General features: G+C 50.1%; 1 protein-coding gene across 1 annotated transcript in view; it reads left to right on the forward strand.

The window, feature by feature from the left end:
• Positions 1-17,310, forward strand: part of LOC121002735 (mitochondrial poly(A) polymerase) — a 48,109-nt gene extending 30,799 nt beyond the window's left edge. The window contains exons 7-9 of the mRNA XM_040434229.1: positions 1,496-1,588; positions 9,162-9,235; positions 16,603-17,310. Coding sequence (XP_040290163.1) covers positions 1,496-1,588; positions 9,162-9,235; positions 16,603-16,935 — 500 coding nt within the window. The 3' untranslated portion in view covers positions 16,936-17,310. The remainder of the gene's footprint in view (positions 1-1,495; positions 1,589-9,161; positions 9,236-16,602) is intronic.
• Positions 17,311-18,340: the final 1,030 nt, after the last annotated feature.

The following is an 18,340-nucleotide window of genomic DNA, read 5'->3' on the forward strand; positions in this document are numbered from 1 at the left end:
GCACCGGCCTGATTACACAGGAATGTGGGAGGAACGATTGCTACCGCAGTCATCCTTCCTTAGCGCTCTATTACCCAGACAGATTATCTGACAGACACAGATTTACACACCAACTATTGGTCTGGTTGGACAGATGTTGGTCAGATAATCTGTTGGTGTAATACAGGCCTTAGGGTGCATTTACACAAACAGATTATCTGACCAATATCTGTCCAATCAGACCATCAGCTGGTGTGTATAACAAAAGATCTGTCCAATTAATGGTCAGAAAATATGTCCGATAATCTGTGGGCGTAAATGCCCCGTTGTTCTCTTCTACTCATTATCGGTAGCACATCACTGATCACCCAGGGAGTTGTGCTGACTACAATCAGCGTCTTTCATCCTGGTGAAAGATGCCAACAAACGAACATTTGCTCATTCGTCAGCTGATGGATTATATGGGCCAATTATCGGAATGAGCATTTGTATGAACGCATGTTCCTGATAATTGTCCTGAAAATTGTGTAATCTAGTAGAGCCCCTTACACACTGGTGCACCAGTCTCTTCCACCGGGTCGTAATGGGACAGTGCCAGATTAGATTTAGACCTGTACTTATTACACCAACAGATTTTCTGACCAATCATTGGTCAGATGGCCGTTTACACCCACAGATCGTTTGTTATGCACACCAACTATTAGACTGATTGGACCGAAATTGGTCAGATAATCTGTGGGTGTAAATACACCCTTAGTTTTGGTTTACAACACTTTTCTAGATCGGAAAAACAGATTTGTTTTTTTCCAATCACTTTCTACTGATCCTGTTGTCATCTTGTGCTTATACAAAGCACCAGAGCTGCAGTATAAGGCTACGTCTACACGACGACATTTGTCGCGCGACAATAGGGCACAACTACACTGCAACATTTGTAGCGCGACATTATGTTGCATTAATGTCGCGCGACAATTTTTATAATGGCAGTCTATGGTGTCGCACTGCAACATGCAACATACTGCGACGCAACAGTCGCAGAAAAATCCATCTCGAATGTTGCATGTTGCAGTGCGACACCATAGACTGCCATTATAAAACTTGTCGCGCGACATTAATGCAACATAATGTCGCGCGACAAGTGTCGTCGTGTAGACGTAGCCTAAAGCTCATTGCAGGAACAGAGCGGCGGTCTGCTTATGTAATGAGACAGGGCACGGATTTCAGACTACCGCAGACTTCTCCAGTAAGGCAGTTGACGGATCTTCTCTCCACCCTGTTGGAACAAATACTGAAGAAACTGAATAGCACTGTTACCCTACCATGGTGTCATGTACACCACAACTGCAGAGCTGTGCGGAGCCTTACATGATCACATGATAATACCATTAGGAGCGGCCTAGTCCGTCATTTATACTACTTATGCTAAGTACATAATAGACTTGGTGTCCCCTCTTACCCGTACCCTTTCTTTAGGGCTATTTAAAGCAATACTGAACGCCTGCCATTTTATTTTTAGGTAAAAAAGAAAAAATGATCATTGATGGCAACGACTGCACATTTGTGGGAGATATTAACAAAATTAAACAATCTGCAAGCACAGAGTCACTTGGTAAGTCGGATGTATAAGCAGATAAGGGTGTATGACCCTTACATTTATTATTACCACCCTGATGATAGTTACAGTGCAAACTAGTGATACTAACTTTAATAAATTTCTGTATAACCGAAGGGGGTAAAAAAGAAATCTCAATGTATTCAAAAAACAGCACCTTGTCCATAGGTTGTGTTGCGTTTTCTTGAATAGAGCTGAGCTCCAATACTAGACACAGCCTACGGAGAAGAGAAGACCTTTCCTTCTAGTTTATTGGACTTCAGTTCCCATCCTTCACAGGAAAAGGTCAGAAATTGATGGAAACACCACTGAAATGGTTCGGGAACAGCATGGGGACGATGTCTGGATGCATCTTGGACTCCCAGGTCGCTGCTGGGAACGATGTTGTCCGAGTAGTACGCCACTTTTACAGCCTGACAATAATACGCACAAAACCAAAGATAAAATCGATTTTAGAGGAAAAATTGTTAGGAAACATTATTTCCTGTATATTTACTTGTGTATAAAGTGCAAGTGCTGCCAAAAATTACAAGGAAGAGGCACTAAGATACAACCTGTATATCACATAAAGGAGGGCCTCATTCACATTGTGGTACAATTGTTCAGGTAGTGGGACTTCTACACACATAAAGCCTAACAGGGCTCCAGATGGCGACCAAAATGGTCGCCAATACGACTTAAAATTTGCAGGTAGCGACAAGACTTTGAAGTCTTGTCGCCATTTGCGACTGTACCGCCGCGATCCTGCGCAGCCTAAGTTCTCTTCAGTAGCACAGTGGAGAAGGAAGGAGTCCCTCCCTCTCCACTGTGTTGCGGCCGCCACTACCACCAATGGGGATATAGCAGGGAGGAGGAGGGGAGGGGAGGAGCTGTCGCCACTGCGCCGCCAATGAATGTGAGACATAGGTATAGGCAGCGGTATCACAGACCCGGCACCCGGCCTCAATAACCGGGCATGCGATACGCGGCAATTAACCCCTCAGGTGCCACATCTGAGGGGTTAATTGCCACAGATCGCATGCCCTGTTATTGAGGCCGGGTCTGCGATACCGCTGCAGACAATTGTATAAAGGAGTTAAAGAGGACCTTTCATGGGTCCAAAGAATATGAACTTAGTAGCAGGCTGCATAGAGCGGTGCCCAGGGATCTAAGTGCACTTACTATTATTCCTGGGCGCCGCTCCGTTCACCCGCTGTGGCCCCCGGTATTTTCAACATTCAGAGCATAGAGGAGGAGACGCCAGTGTCTCTCCTTCTCCCTGACAGCAGCGCTGTCCAATCAGAGCTCAGAGCTCAAAGCCAGGGAGAAAAAAAACCTCCCTGGCTCTGAGCTCTGATTGGACAGCGCTGCTGTCAGGGAGAAGGAGAGACACTGGCGTCTCCTCCTCTATGCTCTGAATGTTGAAAATACCGGGGGCCACAGCGGGTGAACGGAGCGGCGCCCAGGAATAATAGTAAGTGCACTTAGATCCCTGGGCACTGCTCTATGCAGCCTGCTACTAAGTTCATATTCTTTGGACCTATGAAAGATCCTCTTTAATTATATTCATTGGTGGTGCAGTGCGCCCCCCCCCCCCCCCCCCCATTATCACTGGCCACAAGTCGTCGTCCCCCCTTGTTATATGGTGGCCACAGGGTCCCATCCCCTCCAGTGGTGTCAGTGGCAGATTTACACTGCTGGGGCTCAGATTGTTACCATGGCAGCCAGGACGCTACTGAAGCCCTGGCTGCCATGTTCAGCTCCCTGCTGCTGTGTGTACAGAGCAATAAACATATTACATATCTCCACGTCCCGAAAAGTGTGAGCTATTAAAGGGTTTCTATCACTTCGTATGACATATTTAGGTGTCAGACACTAGCGATCCGCTAGTGTCTGCTCTAACAAACCATCCTAATATAATAGGTTTTGGGGCAGCCGTTTTGCTAAAATAACAACTTATATCTATATGCTAATGAGCCTCTAGGTGCTATGGGGGCGTCATTAGCACCTAGAGGCTCCGTCTACCTTCATAAACTGTTGCCACCCAGCGCGTCCCTCCAGCCCGCCCATCTCCTGCTGAATGCGATCCTCTCAGTGCGCGTCTCTGTTCTGCGCATGCGCAGTGAATGTCTGACCGCTTCCCTGCTCAGACATCTCCACTGCGCCTGCGCCGATGACATCATAGTGCTCTGAGGAACAGGCGCAGTGGAGCTGTCTGAGCAGGGAAGCGGTCAGGCATTCACTGCGCATGCGCAGAACAGAGACGCGCACGGAGAGGATCGCAGATCATCGCATTCAGCAGGAGATGGGTGGGCTGGAGGGACGCGCTGGGCGGCGACAGTTTTGGAAGGTAGACGGAGCCTCTAGGTGCTAATGACGCCCCCCATAGCACCTAGAGGCTCATTAGCATATAGATATAAGTTGTTATTTTAGCAAAACGGCTGCCCCAAAACCTATTATATTAGGATGGTTTGTTAGAGCAGACACTAGCGGATCGCTAGTGTCTGACACCTAAATATGTCATACGAAGTGATAGAAACCCTTTAAAATATAAAAAAAATATTTCCACTCGGTGAAGGCTGTAACAGAAAAAAAAAATTCAAAACCACGCGATTCGCCATTTTTTTAGTCACCTTGTCCCCCAGAAGATGTCCCTGGATGTGAGAGGTACGTGGTGATGTTTTCTCCTATATGTAGTGCTGGCTCACTACTGTGACCTGCGTCTCATCTTCTCCGCCAAGTCCTTTTTTTTAATTATATGCATTTAAAATTTGGCGACTAAAAAATGTAATTTGGCTCCTAAATTTTTTTAGTTTAGGAGCCAATGGCTCCTGGTCATTTTTTTTTGTCTGGAGCACTGCCTAAGCACTAAATGAAAGGGCGGCCAAAAATTACAAGGAACCGGCACTACAATACACCCTTTATTACACATAAAGGAGGGCATCATACACACCCTTGAAAAATTATGATTGATGGCCTGTTGCTGACCCTCAAAAACATTAGGAGCAAGGGCCTGCTGGTGACTATCTAAAACATTAGGGGCGAGGGCCTGCTTCTGATCTGACCATCTAAAACATTAGGGATGAGGGTCTGCTGCTGAACTGATCCTCTAAAACATTAGGATCGAGGGCAGCCTAACAAGCATGTTGATATGATGGAGGAGGAGGACGAAAAAAGGGAGATTGAACCATATACCCTTTTTTGTGGTGGACGGGGTGCATGGGAATACAGTGTATTCAATACACCATAAAAGCCACATTTAGAGTGCCTTTATGTTTAGCCGCTTTACTCTGGTGGAGTAGAGAAGTCGGGGGCAATCCAGGCCTTGTTCATTTTGATAAGGGTCAACCTGTCAGCATTTTCAGTTGACAGGTGGATGCGCTTATCAGTTATTATGCCCTCAGCAGCACTAAATACCCGCTCTGACAAAATGCTGGCGGCAGGGCAGGCCAGCACCTCCAAGGTGCAGAGCTCCAGTTCGTGCCATGTGTCCAGCTTGGACACCCAATAGTTGTAAGGCACAGAGGGATCACTGAGGACGCTGACACGGTCTGCTACATACTCCCTTCACCATCTTCCAAAACTTTTCCCTTCTTGTGACACTAGGCCGCGCATCAGGGTGAGGGTGCTGGAGGGGTGTCATGAAACTGTACCAGGCCTTGGAGAGTGTTGCCCTACCTCTGTTGGAACTGCTGTGTGTTCCCCTCCTCGGTTGCCCAAGAAACTACGTACTCTGCCGCCGGCGTTGTCAGCTGGAAATTTTTGGAGCAATTTTCCACAAGGACCTTCTGGTATTGCACCATTTTGCTAGTCCTCTCCACCCAGGAATGAGATGAGAAGTTCTCTTTGTAGCAGGGGTCGAGAAGGGTGAACAACCAGTAATCAGTGTTGGCCAAAATGCGTATAACGCGAGGGTCACGGGAAAGGCAGCATAACATAAAGTCAGCCATATGTGCCAGAGTCCCAACAGACAAGACTTTGAGAGTCATCCTCCTGATGAGGACCGCAATCTCCTCATCCTCTTCCTCCTCTTTGGCCCATCCACGCTGAACAGATGGCATAAACCTGCTATGGGTACTACCCTTTGTAGCGTAGGCAACAGTCTCCTACTTCTCCTCCTCATCATCATCCAATTCGCACTGAGAAAACAAACTGAGGGTGGTCTGACTATCACATTGTGTACTGTCTTCCCCCATTTCCACCACTTCCACATGCAAAGCGTCCGCCTTAATTGTGAGCAGCGAGCATTTGAGTAGACACAGAAGTGGGATGGTTACGCTGATAATAGCTTTATCGCCGCTTACCATCTGTGTTGATTCCTCAAAGTTGCGTAAAACCTCACAAAGGTCAGACATTCCATGCCCACTCGTCGCTTGTGAAGAGCGGAAGCTGACTGGAAAGGCGACGAGCATGTTGCAGCTGGTATTCCTCTACTGCCCTCTGCTGCTTACAAAGCCTGGCCAACATGTGGAACGTGGAGTTCCAGCGCGTGCTCACGTCACACTACAGTCAGTGAGCTGGCAATTGCAAGCGCTGCTGCAGCGTTGCCAGACCGCTTGAAGCTGTTGATGTCTTGTGGAAATGGGCACACACGCTGCCCACCTTCACTAGTAGAAAATTGGGGTAGGTTTTGAGAAACCGCTGAACACGTGGGCTAGGCACGGTATGTGTGTGAGCTTGCCGAGCTCCAAAGCCGCCACCAAGTTACGACCATTATCAGACACAACCATGCCTGGTTGAAGGTTGAGTGGCAGGAGCCACAACTCAGTCTGGTCCCTTATCCCCTGCCACAGCTCTGCGGTGGTGTGCTGTTTGTCAACTAAGCAAATTAGTTTCAGCACGGCCTGTTGCCACTTCCTCACTGCAGTGCTACACTGCTTCCAGCTACTGACTGATGTTTGACTGGTGCTGCAAAAGGATAATTCAGAGGAGAAGGGGGGGTTGCCGCCACTAATGTAGGTGGTGGCGGAAATCCTGATGGAATTAGGGCCCGCAATCCTTGTCGGTAGCACCTGTGCCATCCCAGGGTATGACTCACTCCCAGCCTCCACAACGTTCACCCAGTGTGCCGTCAGGGAATTTTAACGTCCCTGGCCAAAAGCAATTGTCCATGTGTCAGTCGTTAAGTGGACCTTCCCAATAATTGCATTGGTCAGGGCACGGGTGAAGTTAGGACACATGCTGGTGTAAGGTGGGACGGCACACCGGGAAAAATAGTGGCGGCTGGGGACTGAGTAACGACGTACGGCAGCCGCCATCAGGCTGCAGAAAGCCTCAGTGTCCACAAGCCTAAATGGCAACATTTCCAGGGCCAGCAATTTGGAAAGGTGCGCATTGTGGGTGGGTGGCTGGGTATTTGCGCTTTTTCGTTCAAAGGCCTGGGGTATGGACATCTGTACGCTGTGCTGGGACACAGAAGTGGATGTGCTAGTTGATCGTGCTTGTGAAGGTCCTGTTGCAGGGCAGGAGGAATCCGGGCCTGCATCTTGGACAGGGGATTGGCCAGCACGTAACACAGGGGAAAAGGAGGCAGTGGTGTGACCTGCAGACACTGATTGTGGACCCAGGCATTCAGGCCACACCTACAGTCAGGTCCATAAATATTGGGACATCGACACAATTCTAACATTTTTAGCTCTATACACCACCACAATGGATTTGAAATGACGATGTGCTTTTAACTGCAGACTGTCAGCTTTAATTTGAGGGTATTTACATCCAAACTGGTGAACGGTGTAGGAATTACAACAGTTTGGCAAGGGGGTGCTCTGGGGAACAGTTGCGGGCCTGTTTGGTGTGGCCCGCTTTCTCCCTTTTGCCACCCCACTGCCTCGTCCAGCCTGTTGTGGTGCCGCGGATCCCTCCCCCTTTGTACTGCTGTCCTCACTCGGCTTGCCACCTTCCCAGGTTGGGTCAGCAGGTTGCGCTAATAATATATATTGCAGGCAGATAAAACAATAGTCCTTAAAAGGCCTTTTGGGTCTCTAACACCTTTCAACACTAAACCCTGCCTAAAAAAAATAATAATAATTTGTGTCCCTACACTATCTGTTCCTTCTGCTGCAGCTCGCCCTGACTAAGACTAACCACGTGTCACTGTAATGCCAGTAACCAACATGGCTACGGCATTACAGTGAGTGCCAGTACTTTCCCGCACGTTTATTGGCTGCATAGCAGCCAACAAACGTGCAGGAAGGAGACTCGAGCATAGAGTCAAAATGGTGTTCGGCCGAGTATGCTCACCCAACACTACCGCTGAGGCCAGTGATTGGCTCTTTGTCACTGCAAGAAAATCAGTGCAGACCAGCGAGGACCAGTTGCAGTTGTAACTTCAACTGCCATACAACCCCTTTAATGCTGCTGCAGTGTAAAGCAACCCATCCTTTTATTTTATTTTTTTATAAGCAAATCCTGTATTTCATATTGTCTGGATAGCAGAATCCTATATAACTGAACACCACAGATGACTGTCGGAAATATCTAGTAGCTTGTTTTTCCGTAGGAATAACTTGCTGGTTTAGATTTGGGCAGGGGTTGTTTAAAAAAAAAAAAAAAGTTAGACAAATCTTACCAGTAAGGCCTCATGCACACCACTGTATCCCTGTTTTGCAATCCACAAAACGCAGATACTGGCCGCGTGCGTTCCGCAATGTCATGGTCCACACGTCCCGCTCTGTGTTAAAAATGGATAAGAATAGGTCGTGTTCGGTTTTGTTTTGTTTTTTGCGGAAGGGCAGAACAGACCTACAGATGCAGACAGCAGATGATCTGCTGAAATGAGTGGGTCTGCATCTGATGCAGATTGGATGTGGACCACAAATATGGTCGTGTGCATGGAGCCTTAGGCGGGTTCTAGTTGGCCATAATGTGGCTGTAGTTTAACATTAAATTACGTGCCTAGGACCTGGGACCTCCTACAGTTCTACTGGACCGAACTTAGATCACCATAAGGCCTCATGCACACGGTCATGTTCCGCGGCCGAGAGCGGTCCACGGTAACCAGGCCAGGATTCCTTCTGACAGCAGGAGCGCACGGCGTCATTGGTTGCTCTGACGCCGTTCGCTTCATGTTGCCGCTGCTGTACAGTGATACACTGGTATAGATCATGCCAGTGTATTACTGAACAGCAGCGGCGGCATGAAGCGAATGGCGTCATAGCAACCAATGACGCCGTGCGCTCCTGCTGTCAGAAGGAATCCTGGCCGGGTCACCGCGGACCGCTCTCGGCCGCGGAAAACAGCCGTGTACATGAGGCCTAAGATGGTCATCGACTCATCAGTGTTTGGTTCATAGAACAGCAAGAGGTCCAGGTATTGTGGCTGGAATACCGCTCCATTATGGCCACCGGAAAACCTGCTTTACTTCCACCTAGATGCAGTCAGCACTGGTATGAGGGGAAAGAGCACTTCTCCTCCCCCTCTCCTATTCGTGTCCCCTACTTTCAGAACCAGCTGCTATCTACAGTAGGTGGTGAAGGTGATTCATGTATGTTGGAAAGATGATTCTTAGAAAATATGTGAACATTCCCAGTTTTATTAAACTATGTAAACCATGTCTTAATGATAAACTTGTATTTCTATGTTTTTGTAGATACACTTCTTGTTGAATTCTTGGAATTTTATGGAAAGTTTGACTTCAGAACCAACTGCATAGATATTCGTAAGGTTTGTATATTCTTTGCAAAGCACAAACTTGGTCTGAACTGGAGGGCAGTTACAAAGACCGTCCCCTCCTGCATTATACAGGCATCCCATGGATTTGAATGGTATCTCTGTAATGGTCATTAACCCCTTAATGACCAGGACATTTTCCTATTTTATTTTATTTTATTGTAGGCCTGGGAGCTTTGTTAAAGTATTGCAATCCTCTGCAGCAGTATCGTAATCCACTGTAGTACGCACTATGAAACTACCGTAGCAGGGAGGCTGGCCAGTCACTCACTTCGTCACGTGCATGCTCTTCCCACTTTATTAATGAAGCAGCCGCATGACGAAGGGAGTGACGTTAGTCTGCCGGCCAAGCTTCCTGCTACGATGGTTTCATAGTGAGTACTACAGTGGATTGTGATACTGCTGCAGAGGATTGCAATACTTAAACAATGCTCCCATGCCTACACTTTACATATGAATACTGCTGTGAGCGGGGCCCAGTGTAATAGAGTACAATGACTGCATCGGGTCCCACCGCGATTCCAAAACCCAGTTGCCGGCCTCCACCCCCTGTATTGGGGATCACTGTTTCCACAGGGACACTGTTATGGGGAGGATCTGTGTATGACACATATATAGCATAAGATGCTATATATGTGTCATCCACAGATTCTCCCCCCCCCCCCTCCCCATAGCAGTGTCATCCACAGATCCCCCCCCCCTCCCCATAGCAGTGTCCTCCACAGATCCCCTCCATAGCAGTGTCATCCACAGATCCCCCCCCCCCCCATAGCAGTGTCATCCACAGATCCCCCCCCCCCATAGCAGTGTCATCCACAGATCCCCCCCCATAGCAGTGTCATCCACAGATCCCCCCCCATAGCAGTGTCATCCACAGATCCCCCCCCCCCCATAGCAGTGTCATCCACAGATCCCCCCCCATAGCAGTGTCATCCACAGATCCCCCCCCATAGCAGTGTCATCCACAGATCCCCCCCCCCATAGCAGTGTCATCCACAGATCCCCCCCCCCATAGCAGTGTCATCCACAGATCCCCCCCCCCATAGCAGTGTCATCCACAGATCCCCCCCCCCATAGCAGTGTCATCCACAGATCCCCCCCATAGCAGTGTCATCCACAGATCCCCCCCATAGCAGTGTCATCCACAGATCCCCCCCCCCATAGCAGTGTCATCCACAGATCCTCCCCCCCCATAGCAGTGTCATACACAGATCCCCCCCCCATAGCAGTGTCATCCACAGATCCCCCCCCCATAGCAGTGTCATCCACAGATCCCCCCCCCCATAGCAGTGTCATCCACAGATCCCCCCCCATAGCAGTGTCATCCACAGATCCCCCCCCCATAGCAGTGTCATCCACAGATCCCCCCCCATAGCAGTGTCATCCACAGATCCCCCCCCATAGCAGTGTCATCCACAGATCCCCCCCATAGCAGTGTCATCCACAGATCCCCCCCATAGCAGTGTCATCCACAGATCCCCCCCCCCATAGCAGTGTCATCCACAGATCCCCCCCCCATAGCAGTGTCATCCACAGATCCCCCCCCCCATAGCAGTGTCATCCACAGATCCCCCCCCCATAGCAGTGTCATCCACAGATCCCCCCCCCCCATAGCAGTGTCATCCACAGATCCCCCCCCATAGCAGTGTCATCCACAGATCCCCCCCCCCCATAGCAGTGTCATCCACAGATCCCCCCCACCCCATAGCAGTGTCATCCACAGATCCCCCCCCCCATAGCAGTGTCATCCACAGATCCCCCCCCCCATAGCAGTGTCATCCACAGATCCCCCCCCATAGCAGTGTCATCCACAGATCCCCCCCCATAGCAGTGTCATCCACAGATCCCCCCCCCATAGCAGTGTCATCCACAGATCCCCCCCCCATAGCAGTGTCATCCACAGATCCCCCCCCACCCCATAGCAGTGTCATCCACAGACCCCCCCCCCCCATAGCAGTGTCATCCACAGATCCCCCCCATAGCAGTGTCATCCACAGATCCCCCCCCCATAGCAGTGTCATCCACAGATTCCCCCCCCCCCATAGCAGTGTCATCCACAGATCCCCCCCCCATAGCAGTGTCATCCACAGATCCCCCCCCCATAGCAGTGTCATCCACAGATCCCCCCCCCCCATAGCAGTGTCATCCACAGATCCCCCCCCCATAGCAGTGTCATCCACAGATCCCCCCCCCCATAGCAGTGTCATCCACAGATCCCCCCCCCCCATAGCAGTGTCATCCACAGATATCCCCCCCATAGCAGTGTCATCCACAGATATCCCCCCCATAGCAGTGTCATCCACAGATATCCCCCCCCATAGCAGTGTCATCCACAGATATCCCCCCCATAGCAGTGTCATCCACAGATATCCCCCCCATAGCAGTGTCATCCACAGATATCCCCCCCATAGCAGTGTCATCCACAGATATCCCCCCCATAGCAGTGTCATCCACAGATATCCCCCCCCATAGCAGTGTCATCCACAGATATCCCCCCCATAGCAGTGTCATCCACAGATATCCCCCCCATAGCAGTGTCATCCACAGATATCCCCCCCATAGCAGTGTCATCCACAGATATCCCCCCCATAGCAGTGTCATCCACAGATATCCCCCCCATAGCAGTGTCATCCACAGATATCCCCCCCATAGCAGTGTCATCCACAGATATCCCCCCCATAGCAGTGTCATCCACAGATATCCCCCCCATAGCAGTGTCATCCACAGATACCCCCCCCCCATAGCAGTGTCATCCACAGATCCCCCCCCCATAGCAGTGTCATCCACAGATCCCCCCCCATAGCAGTGTCATCCACAGATCCCCCCCCCATAGCAGTGTCATCCACAGATCCCCCCCATAGCAGTGTCATCCACAGATCCCCCCCATAGCAGTGTCATCCACAGATCCCCCCCATAGCAGTGTCATCCACAGATCCCCCCCATAGCAGTGTCATCCACAGATCCCCCCCATAGCAGTGTCATCCACAGATCCCCCCCATAGCAGTGTCATCCACAGATCCCCCCCCCCCATAGCAGTGTCATCCACAGATCCCCCCCCCATAGCAGTGTCATCCACAGATCCCCCCCCCCATAGCAGTGTCATCCACAGATCCCCCCCCATAGCAGTGTCATCCACAGATCCCCCCCATAGCAGTGTCATCCACAGATCCCCCCCATAGCAGTGTCATCCACAGATCCCCCCCATAGCAGTGTCATCCACAGATCCCCCCCCATAGCAGTGTCATCCACAGATCCCCCCCATAGCAGTGTCATCCACAGATCCCCCCCCAATAGCAGTGTCATCCACAGATCCCCCCCCATAGCAGTGTCATCCACAGATCCCCCCCCCCATAGCAGTGTCATCCACAGATCCCCCCCATAGCAGTGTCATCCACAGATCCCCCCCATAGCAGTGTCATCCACAGATCCCCCCCATAGCAGTGTCATCCACAGATCCCCCCCATAGCAGTGTCATCCACAGATCCCCCCCATAGCAGTGTCATCCACAGATCCCCCCCATAGCAGTGTCATCCACAGATCCCCCCCATAGCAGTGTCATCCACAGATCCCCCCCATAGCAGTGTCATCCACAGATCCCCCCCATAGCAGTGTCATCCACAGATCCCCCCCCATAGCAGTGTCATCCACAGATCCCCCCCCCCCATAGCAGTGTCATCCACAGATCCCCCCGATAGCAGTGTCATCCACAGATCCCCCCGATAGCAGTGTCATCCACAGATCCCCCCCATAGCAGTGTCATCCACAGATCCCCCCCATAGCAGTGTCATCCACAGATCCCCCCCATAGCAGTGTCATCCACAGATCCCCCCCATAGCAGTGTCATCCACAGATCCCCCCCATAGCAGTGTCATCCACAGATCCCCCCCATAGCAGTGTCATCCACAGATCCCCCCCATAGCAGTGTCATCCACAGATCCCCCCCCATAGCAGTGTCATCCACAGATCCCCCCCCCATAGCAGTGTCATCCACAGATCCCCCCCCCATAGCAGTGTCATCCACAGATCCCCCCCCCCCATAGCAGTGTCATCCACAGATCCCCCCCCATAGCAGTGTCATCCACAGATCCCCCCCCCCCATAGCAGTGTCATCCACAGATCCCCCCCACCCCATAGCAGTGTCATCCACAGATCCCCCCCCCATAGCAGTGTCATCCACAGATCCCCCCCCCCCCATAGCAGTGTCATCCACAGATCCCCCCCCATAGCAGTGTCATCCACAGATCCCCCCCCATAGCAGTGTCATCCACAGATCCCCCCCCATAGCAGTGTCATCCACAGATCCCCCCCCCCATAGCAGTGTCATCCACAGATCCCCCCCCCATAGCAGTGTCATCCACAGATCCCCCCCCACCCCATAGCAGTGTCATCCACAGATCCCCCCCACCCCATAGCAGTGTCATCCACAGATCCCCCCCATAGCAGTGTCATCCACAGATCCCCCCCCCCATAGCAGTGTCATCCACAGATCCCCCCCCCCCCCATAGCAGTGTCATCCACAGATCCCCCCCCCATAGCAGTGTCATCCACAGATCCCCCCCCCCCCATAGCAGTGTCATCCACAGATCCCCCCCCCCATAGCAGTGTCATCCACAGATATCCCCCCCATAGCAGTGTCATCCACAGATATCCCCCCCATAGCAGTGTCATCCACAGATATCCCCCCCCATAGCAGTGTCATCCACAGATATCCCCCCCATAGCAGTGTCATCCACAGATATCCCCCCCATAGCAGTGTCATCCACAGATATCCCCCCCATAGCAGTGTCATCCACAGATATCCCCCCCATAGCAGTGTCATCCACAGATATCCCCCCCATAGCAGTGTCATCCACAGATATCCCCCCCATAGCAGTGTCATCCACAGATATCCCCCCCCATAGCAGTGTCATCCACAGATACCCCCCCCCATAGCAGTGTCATCCACAGATCCCCCCCCATAGCAGTGTCATCCACAGATCCCCCCCCATAGCAGTGTCATCCACAGATCCCCCCCCCATAGCAGTGTCATCCACAGATCCCCCCCATAGCAGTGTCATCCACAGATCCCCCCCATAGCAGTGTCATCCACAGATCCCCCCCATAGCAGTGTCATCCACAGATCCCCCCCATAGCAGTGTCATCCACAGATCCCCCCCATAGCAGTGTCATCCACAGATCCCCCCCCCATAGCAGTGTCATCCACAGATCCCCCCCCCCATAGCAGTGTCATCCACAGATCCCCCCCCATAGCAGTGTCATCCACAGATCCCCCCCATAGCAGTGTCATCCACAGATCCCCCCCATAGCAGTGTCATCCACAGATCCCCCCCATAGCAGTGTCATCCACAGATCCCCCCCATAGCAGTGTCATCCACAGATCCCCCCCATAGCAGTGTCATCCACAGATCCCCCCCATAGCAGTGTCATCCACAGATCCCCCCCAATAGCAGTGTCATCCACAGATCCCCCCCCATAGCAGTGTCATCCACAGATCCCCCCCCATAGCAGTGTCATCCACAGATCCCCCCCCCCATAGCAGTGTCATCCACAGATCCCCCCCATAGCAGTGTCATCCACAGATCCCCCCCATAGCAGTGTCATCCACAGATCCCCCCCATAGCAGTGTCATCCACAGATCCCCCCCATAGCAGTGTCATCCACAGATCCCCCCCATAGCAGTGTCATCCACAGATCCCCCCCATAGCAGTGTCATCCACAGATCCCCCCCATAGCAGTGTCATCCACAGACCCCCCCCATAGCAGTGTCATCCACAGATCCCCCCCATAGCAGTGTCATCCACAGATCCCCCCCATAGCAGTGTCATCCACAGATCCCCCCCCATAGCAGTGTCATCCACAGATCCCCCCCCATAGCAGTGTCATCCACAGATCCCCCCCCCCCATAGCAGTGTCATCCACAGATCCCCCCGATAGCAGTGTCATCCACAGATCCCCCCGATAGCAGTGTCATCCACAGATCCCCCCCATAGCAGTGTCATCCACAGATCCCCCCCATAGCAGTGTCATCCACAGATCCCCCCCATAGCAGTGTCATCCACAGATCCCCCCCATAGCAGTGTCATCCACAGATCCCCCCCATAGCAGTGTCATCCACAGATCCCCCCCATAGCAGTGTCATCCACAGATCCCCCCCATAGCAGTGTCATCCACAGATCCCCCCCATAGCAGTGTCATCCACAGATCCCCCCCATAGCAGTGTCATCCACAGATCCCCCCAATAGCAGTGTCATCCACAGATCCCCCCCATAACAGTGCGTCATCCACAGATCCCCCCCATAACAGTGCGTCATCCACAGACCACCATTAGTTCAAAAGCACACCTTTTGGTTCAAAATATTTTTTCTTATTTTCCTCCTCAAAAACCTAGGTGTGTCTTATAGGGCGAAAAATACGGTATATATTTTTATAGTATGGGCCTTTTCGCACGTGGCGATGCCCATGATGTTTATTTTTTATCTTGTGCATATTTTTATTTACATTTTGGGGAAAGGATGTGATTTCAATTTTTATATTTAACATTTATTTATTTTTAAAAACTTTTTTCTTTTTTTTTTTAATAGTTCACATAGAGAACTATAACAAGCAATCATTAGATTGCTTCTCTCCTAGACTCCAGTGCATTAGCATTGGAGTCTGTGAGGCAGGGGCTCCATAGAAACATAATATGCAGCAGCCTCCTGTCAAACAGCAGGACCAGGGCTGCCGCATTAAACGCTGTGGCTCCCCCGATCCCCGCCAGGGGGAGCCAGAGCACACCTAGAAGTGCTTTTCTGGGTTTTTAGGACATCCAGATGCCATGGTCACATTTGACCACGAAGCATCGGAGCATTTCATGCTCTGATGCTGTCCCTTGCCCTGCGCTGCTTTTTTGGTTTACATTTTTACTCTACTAGGCAGAGGCTTACTCTTGTGTTGTCGGTGATGTCACCGGCACTAATGGGTGGGCTTTAGCGCTGCCCTAGCTTGTTTTACAGGCTAGGGCGGCGTTAAAGCCCACCCATTAGTGTCAGTGACATCACCGGGACTCACTGCTTGGTGGAAGCCTCCTCCTAGAAGAGACCCAGTATATCACCGGATCTGCAGAAAAAGCCCTTGCTTTACTACACTATTCAGCTCAGGGCAAGGGAGAGCATCGGAGCTGTCTGGGTGAAGAAGAGGATATGTCCGGGTTCAGCTCTGAACCCGGACAACCCCTTTAAAGAATCAAAGCCATATAATGAAATTGGGTTTGGCATGAGCTGTAGTACGGTTTCTGCAATTCCACAGTGTGGAGTGTGTTGGGCCATTTATTATATATAGAGTGCGTCTTTATATTAATTTATGTATTGATCTTCTTATAGGGCATAGAAAAGAACAAACCAGAAGCCGCTGCTCTGTACATTCAGAATCCATTCGAACAGACTCTGAACATAAGTAAAAATGTCAACCAGTCTCAGCTACAAAAGTTTGTGAACATCGCTCAGGAGAGCGCCTTTATCTTACAAGACCAGGCAAGAAGGTCTTCAAAGAATGAAAAACCCTGGGGCTTGGCTTCAATATTACAAACTACAAGCGCTGACAAAGGAGCCACCACTAAGAGGAAGAAGAAGGTGTCCGCCAGTGAAAGGATCGGTAGTCTCTTGGACTCTTTAACGGACAGTGGTAATACAGGAAAAACAGAAGCAGAGCATTGAGCGTGGTTTTTGGGTGCATTGGAGAATGCCAAGCTCTGGACCAGAACTTATACCAGACTGCAGGGTCCGGTCACTGAATGACCACTTGGAGTAATGTCCATTTTATAGCCATCAAGTGCTCTTTGACTGTTTTAGTTATTTAAAATCAATTTTTTTTATGTGAATCTGAGGTGTAAAATACAGGCGTCTCCAGTCTATGCTATGTGTATAATGGGAAGCCCGTGGACGGTGATTTATACAAGAGCACTGATATAGAAGACCATTGGCCCTGCCATGAACTTGGTACAAAGTGTAAGATACTGTAGAGTGTATGAGAGTATGTAACTAACAGGGAGTATTCAAAGGTTGACCGTTTATTAAAATGATTATTCCTTATATATGCTGTGTTGCCTTATCAAGTGGACGTGAAAGATACACATACCAGAACCAGAGACAAATGTAAGCAGGATCAAGCCTATTAAACCAGACGTAATTGTCTGGTAGGATTGATCCTGCTGATTAGAATGATGGTTTTCTATAAATTGTCTGGAGGACAACATAATGCAGAATTGTAAGGCATATTAGATTTGCCTACTGTAGTTGGTGTGAGACCCAACCGCTGGGACTAAAGTGAAGGTGCCACAGATCTCGGTAAAGAGCACTTTTCCAAAAACAAAGTGTTGCTTCTGATTTTGTGCTGTATAGGAATTACAGTACAGCAGTCACTTGAATTTCCAACACTGCTCCTAGCCATAAGGACAAAAGGGGCAAAGGCCAGTAGCCAAACCATTATGATCCCTCCCCTAAATGAGATGTGCTGTTCAATAAAAAAAAAAAAAAATGAGGAAGCTGAGGCTGTAGGGTCTTATCAGAAAATGACCTTTTGTGTGAATCAAGTTTTTATGTTAAACATAATTTTTTACAAATTTTGTGCTAAAAATAAATAATGAAATCTTGTAGTTTTTGTTGTGGCCATTGAGCCTCACATTAGTCTAAGGCCTCTTGCATATGGACGTTTTTTTTTTTCCGTTTACGTCCCGTTTTTTGCATTCCGTATACGGACCGTATAGAGAACCATTCATTTCACTGGTTCCCCCAAAAAAGGAAGGTACTCCGTTTGCCTTCTGTTTTTCCGTTCATTTCAAATATAGAACATGTCCTATTATTGTCTGCATAACTGACAAGGATAGGACTGTTCTATCGGGCCAGCTGTTCTGTTCCGCAGAAAACGTAATGCGCACGGACGTCATCCGTATTTTTTGCGGATCCGTTTTTTGCAGACCGCAAAATACTGAAAAGCCATACTGTCGTGTACAAGAGGCCTAACGCTTCCTGTTCTGTACAGATCACTTCTCAGGAGTCATCTCTTTATCATCACATGCATGATTACAATGATAGGTTATATATATATATATATATATATATA

Source organism: Bufo bufo, chromosome 5, assembly GCF_905171765.1.
Source record: "Bufo bufo chromosome 5, aBufBuf1.1, whole genome shotgun sequence".
NCBI lineage: Eukaryota > Metazoa > Chordata > Amphibia > Anura > Bufonidae > Bufo > Bufo bufo.